Below are 22,383 nucleotides of genomic sequence, written 5' to 3'. Positions count from 1 at the left end.
CTAATGTCCAATACTCTCAACAGCCGACGCGTTAAGTCCAAAGTAAATTAGAATCTTACAAGTTGTTCTAATGTATTCCTACCTATATAACAGGCTCCAAAGTTAATCAGGATGTTAAACCAGTAGTTCTAGTTTATCACAGACATCATCTCTATCAGTCAAAAATGACACAATTGGTGATATAATAAACCCCATGGGTAATATTAATAGCACTCATTGCAATAAACACCACATTTTTTGTTCCAAAAACAAAATCCTTCTATAGAACCCTCTTCATATGCATTATTCTGTCCCTGTTCTCTCCTTAGTCTCAATTCCTACATTCCTGATCGAACTTGTTTAATATTCTGATTTACTTTGGAGCATGTTATATAGGCAGGATTTGATGTGAAGGTGTGAATATATGGACAGGAAAGTCTTGATTATGATGGCATATTCTCATTTATTTCACAGCCCTGATGATGTCCCAGGAGGGGACGAAACGCGTCAGCTGTTGAGAGTATTGGACATTAGGAATGGAAGTATAACCTCTGGATTTAATGATTGGATCATACAATATAATATAAATTGGAAAGAAACGATTGATGGATCAAAAGGATGATAAAGTGATTGGATCATAAAAAATATTGGTAACAACGATTGATGGATTAAAAGAAAAATTTAGATTTATTTAAAGGAAAAAAAGTTTTTTGCTTTATTAAGACTCTGATATGGAACAAGGATATAAAGGATTCATCATTGGCAAGAACATTTATTAATGGATAAAGGACTAACCGAGGCATCAAAGCAATAAGACATTGGTACATGAACAATTGGACATTCTCCATGTTAAAAAATATGAGATTTGAGAATAAATGTTTTTGAATCAAAGATATTTGTTTGGAAATATTGTGTATATTTATAGTGCTCCTTACAAGTGTGAAATTAATTAATGCTAACAATGTTGTATATATGTATAAAAATGATCACAGTGCATTGAGCAACATATAATATTAATTCAGATTTACAGAAAATAATGCAATTCGTGATCAACATTGATCCCACATTCCACTGCCTGCAACTTCAAGATCCATCACCTTACTAACACTTGCACTAAACGAGTCTTAATGAGGACTTGGGTTTTATGATAGCTTTCTTCTTTTTCTCAAGTGTGTCCCTTAAACGATCTAGAATTCAAATACGGCAAGGTGAAATAGATGAGATGTAATTTCGATTACTGTTGGATTGACATCATAATTGGAATGTGAGGACGACGTAAGCTTTTTGTGGGCTGCTATGTGGTATACTTTTTGGATAGGCGCCTTTGTTTGGCGTTTGACACTTTTAGCATGTTATTGATGATACTTTTCTCCTTTTTGGATAATTATATATGTTTTTTTAAAATTGATTTATCGTTCTCAGTGATATTGATAAAGGTTTAATATGCCTTAGTATTAGACTTAATGCATGGAGTTATATGGTATGTTACTGATCTTCAGTGACACAATAAGAGGTATGTCGATTACACTTTATTACTCTAAGATGGTGCATTATGCATATAGCTATAAGAGACTAGATTCTTATTAGTTTCTTGTCTCTTAATGGTTTTAATTATGGATTTTGGAACTATGACGATATTTTAACTGAGGTATGCGTTTAGCGTTTACCGTTCCAAAATGGTGGCAACTATTTATGCGGAAGACAAGGAGACTTAGTTCGTTTAGCACTTAATTAGGCTACAAACGAGGATTTACGAAATTATATTCAAGCTGACTATACTAACATGGAACTAGATTTCACCCTCACAATGATTGGTATTGTGAATGATTTTGGAATTAGGATAACACACTAATGGATGTGTGTGTTAGTATTTACTTCTCTAAAATGGCGGCCACCTTAGACGCGGGTGATAAGGATTCCTTTCTTTAATCACGTAATGAAAACGTGAACGTCGACGTATGAATTTGTATTTAAACGCGGCTATCAACAAGGGCTCAGTTTTATCAATATCAATATGGACTACGATGATGGGAGTACTCTCCTCCTTTTTTGGTAAGAGTAACTTTATATGAATAAATACTTCCGATATTATTTAGAATCCCGTATATACTGATATATGACTTTGCTCTAAAGATGATGCCAAATACACTTATAATCTAGTAGTACTGCATAGTCTTTACTATAAAATGCAGAATGACCGCTTTTAACTCCGTATATGTTGACATGCGGCTTTGCTTAAAAAACTATGCCAAAACGCCTAGAACTCCTTAGCACTGTACCGTCTATTTTCTTGGAATGTAGAATAAACGCTTTTCAATATAAAAGTGCGGCGGACTGGGTATCTCCTTTTGCCTAGTAAGGCGCATTACTGTGAGATTCAGGAATGTTAATTGATTGGTTTCTGACAATAGTGCACGGTAAATATTGTGTTTGCCACCGCGTTATGGGGTGGATTAGACCTCAATGTGACTGTTTTTAGGACATTGCCATGCAAGATAACTGAGACTAATACTAATAGAGAATTAATAACCATTAGTTTAGCTTTGTGCTTTTTGATTTTAGTTAATATAGCAGCCCTTCTTGAACTGCACAATGATGTGCTCGACTAATGTAAGGTTTTTTCCATTTTTAGATATAGAATCTATCTTTACTGTAAGATGCCCTGATCGGAAGTTATAGCTCAATCGAGATACCTATATATACTTAACTCATATTGTATGAGACCACACTCAGGTTTTACCTGAGGTGTGGCGCACGTTATATTTTGCCTGAACTTCATCTTTAGGTGAGTGACACCTGTATATTGGTTACGACATATTTCTAATGTTCTCTCAACCTCAAGTACTTCCTCTATTTTCACTTGGGTAAAGTATTAGAAATAACCATAATATCTTGTCGTTCCCCTCTGGTCAGATCTGACTAACAAGATTTTATTTTAGTTTGTATTTTGTAGGATTATTTAAAAGTGAATATGCAATTCACTTTGATTCGAATTGTAAGATTATTTAATATGTATTTTCAGTTTTCATTTTACTTTATTAATCACATTATGATCCTTTGCGTCACTTTTCACCCCTTTTTTTCTATTTTGCGGTTGCACTATACTTTTCTTTGACACTGGGTGGATTTTGGCTGGCTTTTCATGTGCTTTTTTGTTTTCCTTTATGGTTTTCATGTGAGACTTATTGTAAAATTCTCTACAGGATTTTTATATAAAGTTTTGTATGACCATAACTGATTTATGATATTGTTCTGAATGCGATTATTTATTTATTATTTTTGTAGCCCTGAGGATGTCGCTGGGCAATTTACCCAAGACGAAACACGTGTTGGCTATCGGCTACATCTGGCTATGACATGTATGCCAATGTGTTACTGTGAATTAATCCTAACTGGCTGTAAGGATAAGCCTTGAGAGAAAAGAGAAAAAAGAAAAATAAAGAAGAACCTTATTTGATTATACATTGGACTGAGATTTCTGATTGGATTTATTCTGATATTTGAGAGTTGGATGCTTATTTGCTTTATGCTGGGGAACAATATTCTGTTTTGTGCAAAACAATAATGGATTGGGATATTCCCTGAGTGGTTAGCAGTGGGTGAGATTTATTCAAGCTTTAATTTAACTTTCCAAAAGTGTAATTTTTACAATTGTAACTTAAAATCCGAACTTTAACATTAAAAAGATTTTTAAATTGCAATTCATTTCAATGTAAACTGCATATATCTATCCACTCCCAATCTGAAGTTAACACTTATTATTTGCAATAAAGTAACCCTGGTTCAGTTATTGCAAGAGATTGTCTTTACAACAGTGAAAAAATGACTTTAGGAGTTTTTCACTCACAGGACATCTAAAACCTAAATACACATGTCTGACTTTTTAAATAAAATGTGCCCTGCCCTTTGAGCCTTTAGTGCCTACCTTGGCGGTGACATAGAAAGAGAAGGTTTAGACATGGCAAAATGTTGTTTTTTGCTAGGTCAAAGGGCACTTTTGAATCTGAACTACAGGCTGCAGCGGCAGGCCTGAGTCATGTTTTAAAGTGCTACTATAGTGCGTGGCACAATGAGTGCTGCAGGCACGCTAGTAGCATTTTATTCACAGGTCTAGGGTCCATGTAGTACCATATACTAGGGACTTAAAAGTACATTTAATGTACCAATCAGATATCTGTCAACTGTACCATGTCTTAATGAGAGAGCACTTTAGCACTTTTTAGCCAAGAACAACAGGTTCAGCAACGGAAGGGAGTGAAGGGAAATAGCTTGAGGTGACCCTGCAGAGGGCCAGGCCCAACATAGTAAATTAAATAAAATAATGCAGTCATTTGTCAGCTGGTTCAAACTTCCTGGGTTTGAAGATAAACACTGCACTGATTAAGTACTTTGATGTAATGCAAGCAATATCGCAAATTCAATCAGGTCATCATTTTCTCATGAACAATTTGCTGATTTAATTAACATTTCACTTTAAACAAATCTCAGATCACAAAACTTGATTTCTGAGAAGGGTTAGGCAACAAGTAAACACAATTTACAGCCCTACCTTTCGTCAGCAAAATCAGTCTGATGTCCCCATATCTAAACCATTTTTTATTTAAACTTGTAACACTGTATAGCTGGTTAGTTGATCGAATGATCTTTTACCGCTTTCAAATCTTAAATCCAGTACTTGTCTACCTATGATTTTGAAAATATAATAGGAACCTACTTACCATTCTCTACGTACCAGGAACCGATGTAGTCTTCGTTGTCAAGATTGTCAGGTTGGCCTTTACCAAATGGCAGCATTGTCATTTTAGATCCATCGGAATTTATATACTCTCCCTCCTTCATGTAACAAAAAAACTCACAGGGATGAATCAAAAATACTGCAGCCAAAGATGTATAATAATAAATCAGCTTCACAGATGAATGCAAGCTCTGCTGTAATATGTTAAAACTAACTTAACGAGGTGAGTAATTATGCCAGACAGAGAAGTTTCAATAATACATAGGAGTTTTTTGTAACCTATATAAGTTTGATATGATTAGGTGCATTGAATTTTAAGTTAAACTTATTTTATAAGGTCATTAACCATGTCAAAAACACCTCTGGGCAATGACCAAGATTTTAACATTTAGGGCTTGATAGATGCCAAATAAGTTACTAGCTAAAAATCCTTGTACTCCTTTCTATCTCAAATTATAGAAGTTTCACAACTAATCAAAGAGAAGAAGCCCAAGTACTTAGTGCCACAGAGATGGTTTTTGATATGGAAAGTACTCCTGCTGAGCTGAGGTATGGCAGTAATCTACCAGAATATTGAAATTGTAATATGAATATGGCAAAATGTCCACTAACAGAATATTGTAAAGGTCAGTATAGGATAACTATGCCTAACTTCAGATATATGTACCTTGACAATATATCTATCTTGAAGATCGATAGATGTCACGTTAACAATAATAAATGTACACTTACATATGCATCCTTACATTACCTTCACAATAACCCGTTTGTCGACACTTTCGCGTGTCAGTTTTCTTGTCATCAATATACTGACATGCAAGCTTAGTATCTCATTTGGGTTCCTGAAAATGAATCCTCGATTTTGAGGAGGTTCATGATGCCTAAAACTCCTCCGACTAAAGGAAGGGCTGCACCAAAAAATAAAGGCTGGGATAGTGGAAAGTTTGCTGCTTACTAATAAATCTATGTGTTTCCAGGCTCTCCATTAGGAATTATGAATACAACTATGAAAAATATGCCCAGTTGAATATTTAGGAATGATACTGCATGTGTGAATTATTTTGGGGACTTGCATATCTACAAGCTTTGTTTATTTGGTTGGTATATTAGTTTCTTTAAATATTTTTCAACCTGAGAGAACAAGAGTTAAAAAGTGATTATGAAGACCAGGGATTATGGAACACAATTTTGTAGTTTTCTGGTGGAGAATAACATGCCAGTATTGGTGTTATCACAAGTATTTCTGCATGATATTTCTGAAATCGAGGCATTTTTGCACCTTGTTTGATCTGGTGGGCTTGTCCATGGAGTTGCACACTGTAATTGGGCATGCAGTATAATCGAGTATCTCTCTATAGTGAAGTGGCAGAAACTCTTGAATGCCTGCTATTGAGGCCCATGTCAGACTATGGCCCAATTCCGATCCTGTTGGGAAAGCAAACCGAACGACTCGTGTCCAGAATGCTTTCCGTACAACTCGTTCAGGGAGTACGACCGAACAAGTATGATGCATTTGAATACATCCGGATATAATTTGGCCGGACTCCCATTGACTTCAATGGGAGCCTGTGTACTGAACGTGTACACAGGCTCCCATTGATGAAAGGGGTGGTTTGGGATCATCGTGCACCCAGTGGTGGGCACCCCTTGGTGCCTGCCACACTGTGCATGGTCTGAAAGGAGGGACCCATGGGTGTCCCCACGGGCATAATTCGAAGGGCCAAACGTGAAGGAGTGCCTGCTACGGGCCCCCAAAGAGTGATTCCAGCACCCTTTTCGATCCAGGCAAAACAAATCATAAAGGCTGTCTGAATCGTTCATCATACTTCCTTGCATGGAAAACCTACTCCATATAGATATACTATTTGGCTCCGGAGGGCTCTATCTCTCCTTTTGCCTTCAGAACCGGTTTGGTCAGCGCTAAGGGTTTACAGGCATTGTACTTGGTCATTCGGAATTGGGAACGAGTCGTTCGGAAACAAGGGCTCCGGATCAGTTTAGGTAAAACCAGATCCAATTTGGAGCCCTTCTGACTGAGATTGAAATCAGGCCCTATGCCATTAGTAGTCTGATGGCTGAATAGCAAGTAAAGAATAGGGGGGTGCCCAATACTCACTGCAGCTCTAAGCTAGCAAAATATCCACAAAGAAGCGGGGAGCACACATTTGTTAGACCAAACAGTACAAATATATGTTTGGAACACAAACTCAATTAATTATGGCCAAACTAATTTCAAGAAAAACTAATAAAACCATATATTTTCAAGGCCAATTGTAGGCACTGCTTTATTCCGATCTGTTGGTTTTGTGAACAAGTCCAAAAAGATTATCACTTGCTTGCCTTTTGTGAAATGGTAACCCTGAGATCTTCAACATGGTTGTTTAACCATACATGAAATTAATTTAAGGATTCCAATGTGCCTTCCAGAACCATAAATGTTATGTTATATGGGGGCGTAGTTTCGGCACCAATCTAAGATGGTGGGTCCGCGCTGAACTCCAACAGACGGAGGTGCCTTTTAGTTGAGGGAGACTGCTCCAGCGCTCGCCTAGGGAAGAGACTTCATAGCGTCTCTTTCTCACGATAAATTGAGTCGCTGGAAATTTGCAGAAATCCCGCTTCTGTTCTTGTTCTGGCCATAATGGCCCATGGGAGTTCTCCACATGGTCAGATGACGCCTGCCATTTTGAATGGCAAGCGCTTTTCTTTTCCTATGAAGCGTCTTAACTTTGCAGCGCTCATGTCATTACAGGCAGTCTAAACTGCAACATGTTTTAAGCCACATATCTACATGTTATTTTTTCTTGTTTTTCTTCTATTTGTGCTTTTTGACAGGACCCTAGGTAATAGAAGCCACATTCTGCGTATCTTGGGAACCTTTTTCTCTTCAGTAATTTGTACCTGTGGAGTACCTTTCTTCAGCATATAATTGATATGTCAATGGTTCCCAGTATATAGATACTAGACACTGTTTTTGAACCCTCATTATTTCTATTTGAATAGGAGGTTGACCCTGCAATCTTTTTATTTATACCTGTGTGCTTTAGAGCTGTGGTTTACTACTCCTCATTGCATTACTGAAAATGCCTTGCTTGTTTGAAGTTTCTACTTTTTGTTTGTAACATATGCAGTGCTCTGCACAACCTCCTTTTCCCTTATATGGGGAGACTAAAGAATCTTAAGCTTTCAACTTCTGCCAAATATACTGCACTCTCTGAATCAGACTCCATTTATAACGACATGGAGGATAAATAACCTCACAAAAATGAACCTTTTCCAGACGGTATTCCAAAATTGCAGCTCTCAAGCAAGATGTCAGTAGGATCCACTAAACATCCAAAAAATGACACCCCATCTCCAGTGCACTCCTCTTCAGCCTCCATGGATATGATTCTTGAGGACATTTGTGCATAAAAACCCTTCATGGAGGAAACTAATAAGATATTGCAACACCAGGATGAGGTGCTCATTGTGGAACACAAATCTGAATCTTTGCAGTTCGCTTGCTCTCGCATTTCTTTTCTGGAGTCATAAATAACTCTTCTCGAAAAGCATACTGAGGACTTGGAAAATTGAAACCACAGGTATAACCTCCACATTTATGGCCTTCCTGAATACATGGAGGGTTCTAATCCGACAGTTTATTTTCATACTTTTTTGCCTAAGCTTCTGGATATGCTTACTACTACTCAACTTAACATACAACGGGCTAATAGACTTGGTCCCAGATTCTCATCAAAACCACATGATATCATCTTGTTTTTCTTGCAATATACTGGCCTGCTACAAGTCACGTCGCCTGTCAAATCCAAAAAACAAATCTATTGGGAGGGTCATTGATTGTTCTTTTGCCAGGATGTTGCTAAGGCCAGTGCAGATCGCTAGAAAAAATTACTTGATATCCGTCCTCAACTTAGAACGATAAATGCCAGATATGGCCTAATTCACCCTAGTCTTTTTAAGGTTACTTACAAAGAGAAGAAAACCACATATGAGGAGCCGGCTGCACTATAGGATCTTCTTCAACAACAAGGAGCAGATGTCATGGATAATTCGATATCTACTTGATTGTTATCTTGTTCTTTCTGGCTGCTTTCCTTTCTGTACAAATTCATTGAATGTTTGTTTCTCTCTTGTTAAATTTTGTGTGTCTTGAATTCATATTATCGCTTTTCTTTCTAATACAGGGGTATTTCTCACTTCCTGTTTCCTATATGGTCTCCTCTGTATGTCAATGCCCTTGTTTCAATTCAAGGCTTCCAAGACGTTCGGTGGAGCTTTAGTGCTGTCGTCGTCGTCTTCTGGTGTCGCCACCCCCAATTTGTCTTTGTGTTTTGTAGATATGTTTTTCACCATCATTTGCATGACGTGCACTGTCTTTTTGTCTCCTGTTTTAATTCCCCGTTTTTGGTGTTTCCTTATATGGTTCTTTTCTACCATTTTTCTTTTCCTATTATCTATTTTACCACTTTACTTTTCCTTGCTCTTCTTATCAAAAGAAAGTTCTATTTCTATCTTTTTTCCTTTCCATATTTGTTTTATCCTGCTCTCAATCGTGCTACTGTAGTCATATTGATTGTTCAAGTTATCATGTTCATGTTACATTCCGGGTTACTACTTGGAATATTAAAGGGTTAGGTAACCCAATTAAAAGGCAACGGGTGTTATCTCATTTAGCTAAACTAAAAACTTATATTGCATTGTTTCAGGAATCCCATCTTTCTGAGCCTAAGGCTTCCAAGCTGAAGAAATGATGGGTAGGTAATGTGTTTACTTCTCCTGCTTTTGGAAAGGAAAATGGGGTCCTGATTTTCTGTTATAAAAACTGCATGTTTCAGTTGTTCACAAGGAAAACTGAATTTGAGAGTGTTGCATTCTAAGGTAAAAGAGAAGGAGATTGCACATCTTAGCTGCCAAAAACATAAATACATCATCGATGTATCTATTCCAACAAACAATTGAATGATTGAATGGATTGGCTTCTCATACATCCATTTGTCCTCAAATAAGGACATGAAGAGGTTCGCCACCACTGGGGCGAAGCTACAACCAATGTCTGCACCCCTCATTTGTAAAAACAGATGGTTGCAAACTCTCCAATTTTTTTAAGTGTTTGTGACTGCAAAACATTTATTTATTTGTAAGGCTTTATATAGCGCTGGCTAGACCCAGAGGTATCAAAGTGCTTTACAGGAGCAAGGCAAATATCAATGGAAACAATAGTTACATGCAAAATACAATCAAGGACATGCGAATCTCACCACTCAATCAGGAGAAAGGCAAACATCTTAGGATTCCAAGGTTATATACAGTTAAATAAAATAACGGAGATATAACCTAGGAGCGTACAATAAAATATAACAAGGAAAAATTTGTAGTGGTAAGAAGGTAAGGGGTAACTGAAGAGAGGTTAACAAAAACAGGGGAGAACGCCAAAAGAAGCTTACAGCAATGTAGTTAAAGCTGACAAAATACATGCGAGACCAAGGAGAGCAAAGGCAGGAGTAAACAATAAGGAGAACACAGGGAAAACGAAGGAGCACCAGGCTAGCAGAAAGATTACCGATATAGGTGATCAAAGGATAGCAGGATCTGAAAGAATTATGGTGTTAGTTCATTCTGGTCTTTCATTCCATGACTACCACTGTATGACTAGTCCCTTCTTTCTGCATGAGAACCCTGATCAAAGAGGCCATTATACAATGATATATTTGCATTCTAAGAGATGGACACAATACAAGCAATCTAAGGAGAGAGCAAGCTTGTAGACTGAGACACTATTCAGCAATAAGAATGAAGTATCAAGCATACAGTGCAAAACATTTATGCAATATATGTGAAATGGCAGAAACATGGGCACACACCAGACTAATATTCATATCAAGTAAGATTGAAATTTACTCACCTTGAAGGTGTCATGAACTCCTATCCAGTAGGCACTTTTGTTAAAAGGATCCACTGGCTTTCCCATAAGAACAAATACAAAATCATTTTCTTCTTCACTGTGAATGGAGGCCAAGTGAGAATTCTGGGAGAGACATGTTGACTTGAAGAGAGAAAGAAATGTTATCAGATCAGACACTTTGGATGACATCTGATTCTATGACATTGGCTTATGCTATAATGCAATAATTATTCTTGCTCCAAGACTTCAATATTGAGCCTGAAACAAAGCTGCACTGCATTGCATGGGAGAGTGTGAGATGGGGCAGTGCCATATCTATGAAGATATGGTGCTCTCTTACGAACATTTTAGCGACCTAGCTCTACATACACATCTTTGCTCCATAGTGCAAAGCTTTGTGAGATGTCTAGCATAGGTTGTGTATTGAAAGGGTACCCTTTCCGTACAAAATAATAATCTAAGGATGCTTTGAATGTGTTCTGTACGTTACAGGAACCACAGAACGTTTAAAAAGTTTAGAGGAGAAAATGTTTTCTACTAGTTTGCATCAAAAATCATGAGAGGATGTGTGGCAATGCTCATGTGGCAGCCCTAGGGTGCCGGGTTGTTGCAGCATAACGCAAAGTAGTGCAATACATTGCTTCATGTTGCTTTTAGGCAGCTCTCCAGCACAAAATACATTTTGCACCATTTCAACACTTTTCTCTGGTCTAGTTTGCTTTAGTTACTTTGCACTGGTACAAAGTATCATAATAATAGACTACACAACAACATCTTTCAGGACCAAGTCAATGCAATAAAGAATATGGAACCTGATAACCTCATTGAAACATGACATGATGACAAAAAAGGCATGGAGGTCCTTCTTAAACACAGGGATATGACACGCTAAATATTATGTCACAGAGGTGGACTACTTTCATTATTTAACACTGATTTTATATGGCTTCTGTGGTTTTCAACATCTTTACAAATCACACACAGTGGAGCGTGGACAGTACAACATACACTACAATTGCGTATCAATGCTGATGGCTGCTGGATTTAATTTATAAGCCTGCCGTCCATGCAGCCATGGATTTAGTGGAGCGGCTGGCCTCCAACAATGAAATAAGGATCATATGAGTTCCATACTCATTAGCTGCGATAGAGATTACAAAATGCAAGATGGTAGTTCTAGCTTAAGTCATGTCACCATGAAATGTATGTTAGGCGGAGGGTCATCTTCTTTCAAACCTTACCATGGAGAAAGTGACTGGCTTTTTATTTGAAGTATGCCTTCTACACGGGTGAGGGGTGGCACGAGGCTGGGGAGCCTCCATGTGTTGGCAATTGAAAGGAAATCTCTGAATCATAACTAATTCCTTGCCCACATTGCAGTTGGTGTTAGAAAGAATAAATAGCAAAGATCAGCATATAACAAAAAACTTGAATGTTGGCTCTGCATCCTAGTGTCTGATAAAATGCTACTATTTTGAAAGAGCGCTTGCAACACCAGTTACTAGGATCTCTGCAATATTATTCTTGGAGCGCATGGTTACCCAGAGGCATCCTAGCGCTAGCAGTGTTGCACAGAAATGGGATAAATGGCCTATCGTATTACGTTTTGGTACAGCCAGCTTCCGAAAAGGGAAGGTGTTGTGTCAGTGAGCGAAGATTGAGAGGGAGGGCGTTCTAGAGTCTACAGGCATTGTATGAGAAGGAACCGCCTTCATATCTTTTCTTTTTTATTCTGGGAGCTAAGGCTAAGAAATAGTTGGCTGATCGTTAACTTTTTCTGGGGTGATAGAAAGAGATGAGAATGGTTTATTGGGGGACCTTTACCCCAAAGTGTCTTGTGATCTATGCATAGGGATTTTAATTTTATTATTTCAGAAATGGTCGGCCAATGTAAGGTATTTAGTGCTGGCTTGGCAGACTGAGTTCTGGAATGTTGAACAGCATCAGAGCTGCACAGTTCTGTGTGACATGTAGTTTCCTTGTGGTCGACTTTGGGGCCCCTAAGTAGAGGGAGTTTCCATTGTCCAGGCGGCCGAGAATCAAAGCCTGGACCATAAGTCTCCTTGCCATGATGGGAAGCAGAGGTAGAATTTTACGAAGCATTCTAAGCATGCCATAGCAAGTGGCTGCCAGCTTCACTGCTTGATGCTCAAATTTAGAGGACATGTCAAGCCACATGCCCAGACTTTAAATCATCATCTTAGGAGCAGGGCCAGAGAAAAGGGCAGTTATGCCAAGCCAGTCCCCGCTCTAGGGAGGAGGAATTGACCAGGATCGTCAACTCAGTCTTATCTCCATTAAGTTTAAGACAGGAGTGTTCCATCCATTTTGCCACTTTTTCTAAACATGGTTCAAGGCAGGGTGAGAGATTCTGAGAGTGATTCAAAGAGTGAACCAGTTGAGTGTCATCCACCTATGTGACTATGCTAATCCCGTATGGTGAAACAATCTCTGCAAAAGGTCTTATGTATACATTAAATAGTGTAGGGCTTAAAGACGAGCCGTGAGGCACTCCACATCTAAGCGTAATAGGTACAGCTCTCAATAGTGCAGCAGGTGCAGTGGTACCAGGATCCACCTATGGCTGTATTTGACTACCCAACTCTGGAGCAAGTCCCCATTTTCATTCCTTTTATTAGGGTTCATGATTCTCATGCTGGTCCCTGAAAAGGCAATCACTGCCATCTCTGATGCTGACCCTGGCAATGCATGTGAGTCATCACGTCTTGATAGGTATCATGCCTGAATGCATGGTGCCCCAGAAGAAATCCATACAGCTGCAGTGCAAAGCACATATCTTGGCAAAGATAGATAGCACTTGAGAATATCTTCATCATATGGGATTGCAGTACACCAGCAGGAAGCCACCTATTGCTTCCTATTGCTACTGACACCCAAGTGGGGGTTTGTGAATGCATTGGACCAGTAGAGGTATATGTCATCATTTGAGGTCCTGGCCTGCATGCATGTGAACAAATCTCCATTCAAGCATGCACCACTGTTTTGTTGAGGATTCAATATCCTTTTTGAAACATAACTAGGAAGTGCCACAGACTCTGTAATTTGGATGTCTCTGTGATTATTGTATGTGCAGCCTCTGTCAACGACCTGAGGAGGACCTATTCCTGGCATGGTGATGGACTTTGAAGATATACATCCTTTATAAGTCAATTATTCCTGTTAAAACTGTATAAATATTTAGCGAACATATGTATTAGTGGAATTGCTTTAAATTATTAGATGCTGTTCATGCTAGGTTGTATGTCAGAATATTGTAGCTTAAATATCAGGACATAAAATATGGTAAAAGTGAGTAAAGATTTACCATTCTGAACTTCAGCTAGACACCATTCTGGTGGTATACCACCATACAGATCTCCTTGCACTTTACAACAGGCATTGGCAATGCAATAGGTCTCACATTTGCGAGAGTTAGAGCTGTTCTCATTGTAACTGTAAATGTTTTTCTATTTATGTGTTTGGAGTGGAGGGGATGTATGTGGTGTGTAGTGGAATTGTGTGGTATGGTGTGCAGTGGAATTGTGGACAGTAATTATGTAGTATTTAGTGTATTGGAATTATGTGGAGTGGGATTGTGTCATGGAGAGTAATTTTGTAGGATGGTATTTTGTGTTGTTTAGTGAAGTTTCATTATTTGGTGTGCTGATGAATTTTCCGGTATGATGTGGAATTATGTGCAGTTAATTGTATGTATGTGGTGTGTTATGTAATTGTATTGTTGATTTGTAACATGTGGTTTCTGCGGAATTATGTGGGTTCCAATGGGAACATGTTGAGTGGATTTGTGTAGTATGGAATTTTGTGGCGTTGAGAGAAATTATGCTGATTGGAATTATGTTGCATGATGTGAAGTGTATTTATGTGGATTGTTGCAATGTGGTATAGATTAATTTTATGTGGGGTGAATTTATGTGGTAATGAGTAAAATGTTATTATGTGGAGTTGAATTAAGTTGCACTGAGTGGTATTTTGTGTAGTGTAATTATGCTGGGTAGTTCTGAATTGTGTGCTGGTGAATTGTGTGGTGTGGAATTGTGTGGTGCTGTGTGTCATAGTAAACATCAAGGTATAATGATGGAAGGGTGGGTTTGAAGGAAGGATATAGGGAGGAAGGGTGGAAGAGATTCGGAAGAGAGAATACAAGAAAGGAGGAGGTTAGTGTGGGTTGAGGGAAAGACTCTAGGAACCCTTTGTAGAGGGAGTAAGATAAGATCACCAATTCGAATTTTATGAAAAAAACGGAATAACCCAAGCCTACTTGAACTAGTATGTATCACTGTTTTGTGACATACTGAATTCTCAATAACAGACCAAATAATTTCTATCTATTTTTTGTCAGATATTCAATAATGAACAAAATATATTGAGTATTGCTTTAAACGCAGAAAGGTGTGTGGCAAATTGTTTGTTGTTTGGTCTAAGAAATGTTACATATTCCTTTTGGGGAGTTCAAAATGCATCATATTAAATATGTTGGTAGTAAAAGGTCTGGGTTATTTCAACAGAGAATGTGCAAGAGTCCCTTATAATGTAGGGCTGGGCGGAATTTGCGGAATGCCTCTTCGCGGAATTTTGAAAAAAATTGTGGAAAACGAGCGCACATCCTGAGGGACCGTGTGCCCGGGACTGGGGTCCCTTGTGCTTGGGCAGGCTCCCCGATCTCCCCGGCCTGGCTGCGTTGAGAAGCAAGGACCGGCCCCGGGCCTCCTGATTTTTGGTCAGGGCCTGGGATCCCATGTCCTGTGGCCTGCCAAGTGTCCATCTGCCCGGGACAAGAGTCCCTGGTGCAGAGCCCCGGAGCCCTGCAAGGGCAGGCGGGAGCCCTACCGCTATGGCTCGGTGTGGGCAGCTGGGAGTCCTTTCGGTCCCGGCCATCTGGTCACACCTTTCCCTCGGCCATCTGGTCGCACGCAATGCTTTCCAATGGGGCGACCAGATGGGCGGGCAGCCCTGGAAGTCCCGATTGGGGCTCATTCGCATCCCCGATCCCAGGCAGGGCTCCAGCAGGTTGGGTGCGTCTGGGCCTAGGGTCCCCTCCGTCACTCGGTGTGCACGGTTTACCAGAAAGGGGGGTAGCCTTCCTCCAGATTAATAGGGGCAGGGTATGCCAGGACACCCCTCCTGGGGAGGGCAGTTCTCAGGCGGGGACCAGATGGGCCAAGCCCGGATGACACTTCCCCGGGGCGTGCGGTGCTCCCTGCTCCAGCCCGCGGTGAGGCAAAGTGCCCGGGACGGGCTCCATGGGTCCCCCGGGCGTCCGGGCCCCGGGAGCTCCGCTGGGCCTCTCATGCCTGAGGCCCAGCGTGGGGTCTACGAATCCCCCCCCGAGCCCTGCTGCCCCAAAGCCCTGCAGCCCTGGAGCCCTTCAGCCCGGAGCCCTGCAGGCCCGGAGCCCTACAGCCCCAGGGCCCTGCTGCCCTGGAGCCCTGCAGCCCCGGAGCCCTGCGTGGGCAGGCGGGAACCCTAGCGCGAAGGCTCGGGGTTGGACAGATGGGAGTCCTTTCAGTCCCGTCCATCTGGTTGCACCTCTCCCCTCGGCCATCTGGTCGCGCGCAATGCTTTCCAGTGGGGCGACCAGATGGCCGGGCCAGCCTGGAAGTCCCGATGAGGGCTCATTTGACTCCCGGATCCCAGTCAGGGCTCCAGGAGGTCGGGCGCATCCGCGCCTAGGATCCCCTCCGTCACTCGGAGCGCGAGGGTTACAAGAAAGGTGGGTAGCCTTCCTCCGGATTAGTAGGGGCAGGGTATGCCGGAACACCCCTCCGGGGCTGGTGGTTCTTTGCCAGGGACCAGATGGGCTATGCCCGGGCAACATCCTCCCTGGCGTCTGGGGCTCCCTCCTCCGGCCCGCGGTGTGGAAGAGTGCCCGGGACGAGCTCCATGGTGCCTCGGGCAGTCCTCCCCTGGGCGCTTGGGCCCGAGAGCTCCGGTGGTCCTCCAAGTGCCTGAGGCCCAGCCGGGGTCGCCGAGCCCTCCAGGAAGCAGAGCCCCCTGAGCCCTGCGTGGGTGGGCAGGCGGGAGCCCTACCACTATGGCCTGGCTCTGGGTGGGCAGACGGGAGTCATTTCAGTTGTCGGCCATCTGGTCGCTCCTTCCCCCTCGGCCATCTGGTCGCACGCAATGCTTTCCAATGGGGCAACCAGATGGCCGGGCCGGCCTGGAAGTCCCGATGAGGGTCCATTCACCTCGCGGATCCCAGCCAGGGCTCCAGGAGGCCAGGCGCGTCTGCGCCTAGGGTCCCCTCCATCACTCGGAGCGCGCGGGTTACTAGAAAGGGAGGTAGCCTTCCTCCGGATTAGTAGGGGCAGGGTGTGCCGGAAGACCCCTCCGGGGCTGGTGGTTCTTTGCCGGGGACCAGATGGGCTACACCCGGGCAACATCCTCCCAGGCGTCCGGGGCTTCCCTCCTCCGGCCCGCGGCGTGGCAAAGTGCCCAGGGATGGGCTCCACGGGTCCCAGGCAGTCCTCCCCCCGGGGCGCCCGGGCCCCAGAGCTCCGTCAGTCCTCCCCGTGCCTGAGGCCCAGTTGCTGTCCCCGAGCCCCCCTGGGAAGCAGAGCCCACCGAGCCCTTGGATCAGGGAGCCCTACCGCTATGGCTCGGCTCTGGGCGGGGAGACGGGAGCCCTTTCAGTTGCCGGCCATCTGGTCGCTCCTTTCCCCTCGGCCATCTGGTCGCGCGCAATGCTTTCCTATAAGGGGGGCCGGACGGCTTGGGTGGCCTGGAAGTCCCAATGAGGGTCCATTCACCTCACGGATCCCAGCCAGGGCTCCAGGATGCTGGGCCCGTCCGTGCCTAGGGTCCCCTCCGTCACTCGAAGCGTGCAGGTTTCAAGAAAGGGGGGTAGCCTTCCTCTGGATTACAAGGGACAGGGTACGCTGGGACCCCTCTCGGTTCTCAGCCGGCAGCTGGACGGGCCCGGATGCTACCCTGGTTCTGTCCCGGGGGCTGCCGCGTGGCAGGGTGCCCGGGACAAGGGGTCCGGGGAGGCTTCCCCATCGCCTGCGGTCACGGGAGCCCCGGCTGGGTCCAGGGGCCCGGCCGGGCCCCGGGTCAGGGGCTCCGGCCCAGGGCCCCGTACCCAGGCCTGCAGCACTCCCAAAGGCCCGGAACAGGGTTCCGTTGTGGCCGGGGAGCATCCCCTCGCTCGGCTGGGTTCAGGAGCTCCGGCCGGGTCCCTGAGGTCCCCGGGGAGGGCGGCCTCCCCATCCCGGGCTCCGTCCTGGGTCCTGCCACGTGGCAGGGTGCCTGGCACGGGGTCCGGAGGGCCCGGGGAGGCTTCCCCTGCGCCTGCGGACCTGGGGGCCCCGGCTGGCTCCAGGGGCCTGGCCGGGCCCCGGGTTGGGGTCTCCGGCCCCGGGCACCCTCCCCCGGCCTGCGGCACTGCCAAAGGCCCGGGACGGGGTTCTGTTGTGTCCGGGGAGCCTCCCCTCGCTCGTCTGGGTTCAGGAGCTCCGTTCGGGCCCCTGGGGGCCCCGGGGAGGGCGGCCTCCCCGCCTCGGGCTCCGTCCTGGGTCCTGCCGCGTGGCAGGGTGCCCGGGGCAGGGTCCGGAGGGCCCGGGGAGGCTTCCCCATCGCCTGCGGTCACGGGAGCCCCGGCTGGGTCCAGGGGCCCGGCCGGGCCCCGGGTTGGGGTCTCCGGCCCCGGGCCCTGTCCCCCGGCCTGCGGCCCTCCCAAAGGCCAGGGACCGGGTTCCGTTGTGGCCGGGGAGCCTCCCCTCGCTCGTGTGGGTTCAGGAGCTCCGGCCGGGCCCCTGGGGGCCCTGGGGAGGGCGGCCTCCCTCCCCGGGCTCCGTCCTGGGTCCTGCCGCATGGCAGGGTGCCCGGGGAGGGGTCCGGAGGGCCTGGGGAGGCTTCCCCATCGCCTGCGGTCCAGGGAGCCCCGGCTGGGTCCAGGGGCCTGGCCGGGCCACGGGTCGGGGTCTCCGGCCCCGGGCCCCGTCCCCCGGCCTGCGGCACTGCCAAAGGCCAGGGACGGGGTTCTGTTGTGGCCGGGGAGCCTCCCCTCGCTCGTCTGGGTTCAGGAGCTCCAGCCGGGCCCCTGGGGGCCCTGGGGAGGGCGGCCTCCCCGCCCCGGACACCGTCCTGGGTCCTGCCGTGTGGCAGGGTGCCCAGGGCAGGGTCAGGAGGGCCTGGGGAGGCTTCCCCTGCGCCTGCGGGCCCGGGGGCCACCGAGCCCTTGGATCAGGTGGGAGCCCTACCGCTATGGCTCGGCTCTGGGCGGGGAGACGGGAGCCCTTTCAGTTGCCGGCCATCTGGTCGCTCCTTTCCCCTCGGCCATCTGGTCGCGCGCAATGCTTTCCTATAAGGGGGGCCGGACGGCTTGGGTGGCCTGGAAGTCCCGATGAGGGTCCATTCGCCTCGTGGATACCAGCCAGGGCTCCAGGATGCCGTGCCCGCAGGCCTAGGGTCCCCTCCGTCACTCGGAGGGCGCAGGTTTCAAGAAAGGGGGGTAGCCTTCCTCCGGATTACAAGGGACAGGGTACGCTGGGACCCCTCTCGGTTCTCAGCCGGCAGCTGGACGGGCCCGGATGCTACCCTGGTTCTGTCCCGGGGGCTGCCGCGTGGCAGGGTGCCCGGGACAAGGGGTCCGGGGAGGCTTCCCCTGCGCCTGTGGTCCTGGGAGTCCCGGCTGGGTCGAGGGGCCTGGCTGGGCCCCGGGTCAGGGGCTCCAGCCCCGGGCCCCGTACCCCGGCCTGCGGCACTCCCAAAGGCCCGGAACAGGGTTCCGTTGTGGCCGGGGAGCATCCCCTCGCTTGGCTGGGTTCAGGAGCTCCGGCCAGGTCCCTGAGGGCCCGGGGAGGCTTCCCCATCGCCTGCGGTCACGGGAGCCCCGGCTGGGTCCAGGGGCCTGGCCGGGCCCCGGGTTGGGGTCTCCGGCCCCGGGCCCTGTCCCCCGGCCTGCGGCCCTCCCAAAGGCCAGGGACCGGGTTCCGTTGTGGCCGGGGAGCCTCCCCTCGCTCGTCTGGGTTCAGGAGCTCCGGCCGGGCCCCTGGGGGCCCTGGGATGGGCGGCCTCCCTCCCCGGGCTCCGTCCTGGGTCCTGCCGCATGGCAGGGTGCCCGGGGAGGGGTCCGGAGGGCCGGGGGAGGCTTCCCCATCGCCTGCGGTCCAGGGAGCCCCGGCTGGGTCCAGGGGCCCGGTCGGGCCACGGGTCGGGGTCTCCGGCCCGGGCCCCGTCCCCCGGCCTGCGGCACTGCCAAAGGCCAGGGACGGGGTTCCGTTGTGGCCGGGGAGCCTCCCCTCGCTCGTCTGGGTTCAGGAGCTCCGGCCGGGCCCCTGGGGGCCCCGGGGAGGGCTGCCTCCCCGCCCCGGACTCCGTCCTGGGTCCAGCCGCGTGGCAGGGTGCCCGGGGCAGGGTCAGGAGGGCCTGGGGAGGCTTCCCCTGCGCCTGCGGGCCTGGGGGCCCCGGCTGGGTCCAGGGGCCCGGCCAGGGCCCCGGTCAGGGTCTCCGTCCCCGGGACCCGTCCCCCGGCCTGCTGCCCTGACAAAGGCCAGGGACTGGGTTCCATTGTGGCAGGGGAGCCTCCCCTCGCTTGTCTGGGTTCAGGGGCCCCGGGGAGGGCGGCCTCCCCGCCCCGGACTCCGTCCTGGGTCCTGCCGCGTGGCAGGGTGCCCGGGGTAGGGTCTGGAGGGCCAGGGAAGGCTCCCCCTGTGCCTGCGGTCCCGGGGGCCCCGGCTGGGTCCAGGGGCCCGGCCGGGCCCCGGGATGGGGTCTCCGGCCCCGGGCCCCGTCACCCGGCCTGCGGCACTGCCAAAGGCCAGGGACAGGGTCCGTTGTGGCCAGGGAGCCTCCCCTCGCTCGTCTGGCTTCTGGAGCTCCGGCTGGGCCCCTGGGGGCCCCGGGGAGGGCAGCCTCCCTGCCCCGGACTCCGTCCTGGGTCCTGCCACGTGGCAGGGTGCCCGGGGCAGGGTCAGGAGGGCCCAGGGAGGCTTCCCCTGCGCCTGCGGGCCCGGGGGCTCCGGCTGGGTCCAGGGGCCCGGCCGGGCCCCGGGTCAGGGTCTCCATCCCTAGGCCCCGTCACCCGGCCTGTGGCACTGCCAAAGGCCAGGGACGGGGTTCTGTTGTGGCCGGGGAGCCTCCCCTCGCTTGTCTGGGTTCAGGAGCTCCGGCCGGGCCCCTGGGGGCCCCGGGGAAGGCGGCCTCCCCGCCCCGGACTCCGTCCTGGGTCCTGCCACATGGCAGGGTGCCCGGGGCAGGGTCAGGAGGGCCCAGGGAGGCTTCCCCTGCGCCTGCGGGCCCGGGGGCCCCGGCTGGGTCCAGGGGCCCGGCCGGGCCCCGGGTCAGGGTCTCTGTCCCCGGGCCCCGGGCCCCGTACCCCGGCCTGCGGCCCTGCCAAAGGCCAGGGACCGGGTTCCGTTGTGGCTGTGGAGCCTCTCCTCGCTCGTCTGGGTTCAGGAGCTCTGCCAGGGCCCCTGGGGGCCCCGGGGAGGGCGGCCTCCCCACCCCGGACTCCGTTCTGGGTCCTGCCGCATGGCAGGGTGCCCGGGGCAAGGTCCGGAGGGCCCGGGGAGGCTCCCCCTGCGCCTGCGGTCCTGGGGGCCCCGGCTGGGTCCAGGGGCCCGGCCGGGCCCCGGGTCGGGGTCTCCGGCCCCGGGCCCCAGGTCGGGGTCTCCGGCCCCGGGCCCCGTACCCCAGCCTGCGGCCCTGCCAAAGGCCAGGGACCGGTTTCCATTGTGGCCGTGGAGCCTCCCCTCGCTCGTCTGGGTTCAGGAGCTCTGCCCAGGCCCCTGGGGGCCCCAGGGAGGGCGGCCTCCCCGCCCCGGACTCCGTCCTGGGTCCTGCCGCGTGGCAGGGTGCCCGGGGCACGGTCCAGAGGGCCCAGGGAGGCTCCCGCTGCGCCTGCGGTCCCGGGGGCCCCGGCTGGGTCCAGAGGCCCGGCTGGGACCCAGGCCCCTTCCCCCGGCCTGCGGCACTGCCGAAGGCCGGGGTCTTGCCGCGAGGCAGGGTGCCCGGGGCAGAGTACGTAGGGCCCGGGGAGGCTTCCCCTTCCCTTTCCTCTTTCCCCTCGCCCATCTGGTCGCGCCTGTCCCCTCGGCCATCTGGTCGCGCAAGTCCCTTCGGCCATCTGGTCGCGCACGTCCCTTCGGCCATCTGGTCGCGCACAATGCTTTCCTATGGGGCGACCAGATGGCCGAGCTTGCCCGGAAGTCTCAATGAGGGTCCATTTGCTCCCGGATCCCAGCGAGGGCTCCAGGAGGTTGTGTACATTCACGCCTAGGGTCCCCTCTGTCACCTCGTGCGCACGGATTACAAGAAAGGGGGGTAATTTTCCTCCGGATTACTAGGGAGAGGGTCAGTCAGACCAAAGTGATGTTTGGCGATTCTGAATCAGGGGAAGGCAGACCCGGGGCCTGCCCGACGGGGCCCCCAGGGGCCCGGGTACGCTCCTGCCTCTCAGCCCCTTCCCGATGGTCCTTTCTCTCCGAGTTTTCTGGGTCAGAGCCCCGTGAGGTCTGTGGATCCCGAGACAGGGGAAGGCAGCACCCGGGCCCACCCGAAGCGGGGCCCCCAGGGGCCCGGGTTCGCACACCTGCCTCTCAGCCCCCTTCCCGATGGTCCTTTTTCTCCGAGTTTGCTGGGTCAGAGCTCCGTGAGGTCCGGCGATCCCGAGACAGGGGAAGGCAGACCCGGGGCCCGCCCACCAGGGCCCCCAGGGGCCCGGGTACGCTCCTGCCTCCCAGCCCCTTCCTGATGGCCCTATCTTCGCCGCGTTTGCTGGGTTAGACCTCCGTGAGGTCCAGCG

The 22,383-nt window shown here is 49.3% G+C and overlaps 1 protein-coding gene across 1 annotated transcript in view; it reads right to left on the bottom strand.

Annotated features, from left to right (window-relative positions):
* The window catches only part of LOC146854047 (C-type lectin-like), a 132,034-nt gene that overhangs the window by 41,772 nt on the left and 67,879 nt on the right, over nucleotides 1-22,383 (bottom strand). Inside the window, exons 4-5 of the mRNA XM_085650491.1 lie at nucleotides 10,620-10,760; nucleotides 4,698-4,812 (exon numbers count right to left, since the gene is read on the bottom strand). Coding sequence (XP_085506617.1) covers nucleotides 4,698-4,812; nucleotides 10,620-10,760 — 256 coding nt within the window. The remainder of the gene's footprint in view (nucleotides 1-4,697; nucleotides 4,813-10,619; nucleotides 10,761-22,383) is intronic.

This window comes from Triturus cristatus, chromosome 4_1 (genome assembly GCF_964204655.1).
Source record: "Triturus cristatus chromosome 4_1, aTriCri1.1, whole genome shotgun sequence".
In the NCBI taxonomy this organism is placed as follows: Eukaryota; Metazoa; Chordata; class Amphibia; order Caudata; family Salamandridae; genus Triturus; species Triturus cristatus.
Note: the sequence above shows the minus strand (reverse complement) of the source record. Positions and strands in the feature narration are given on the sequence as shown.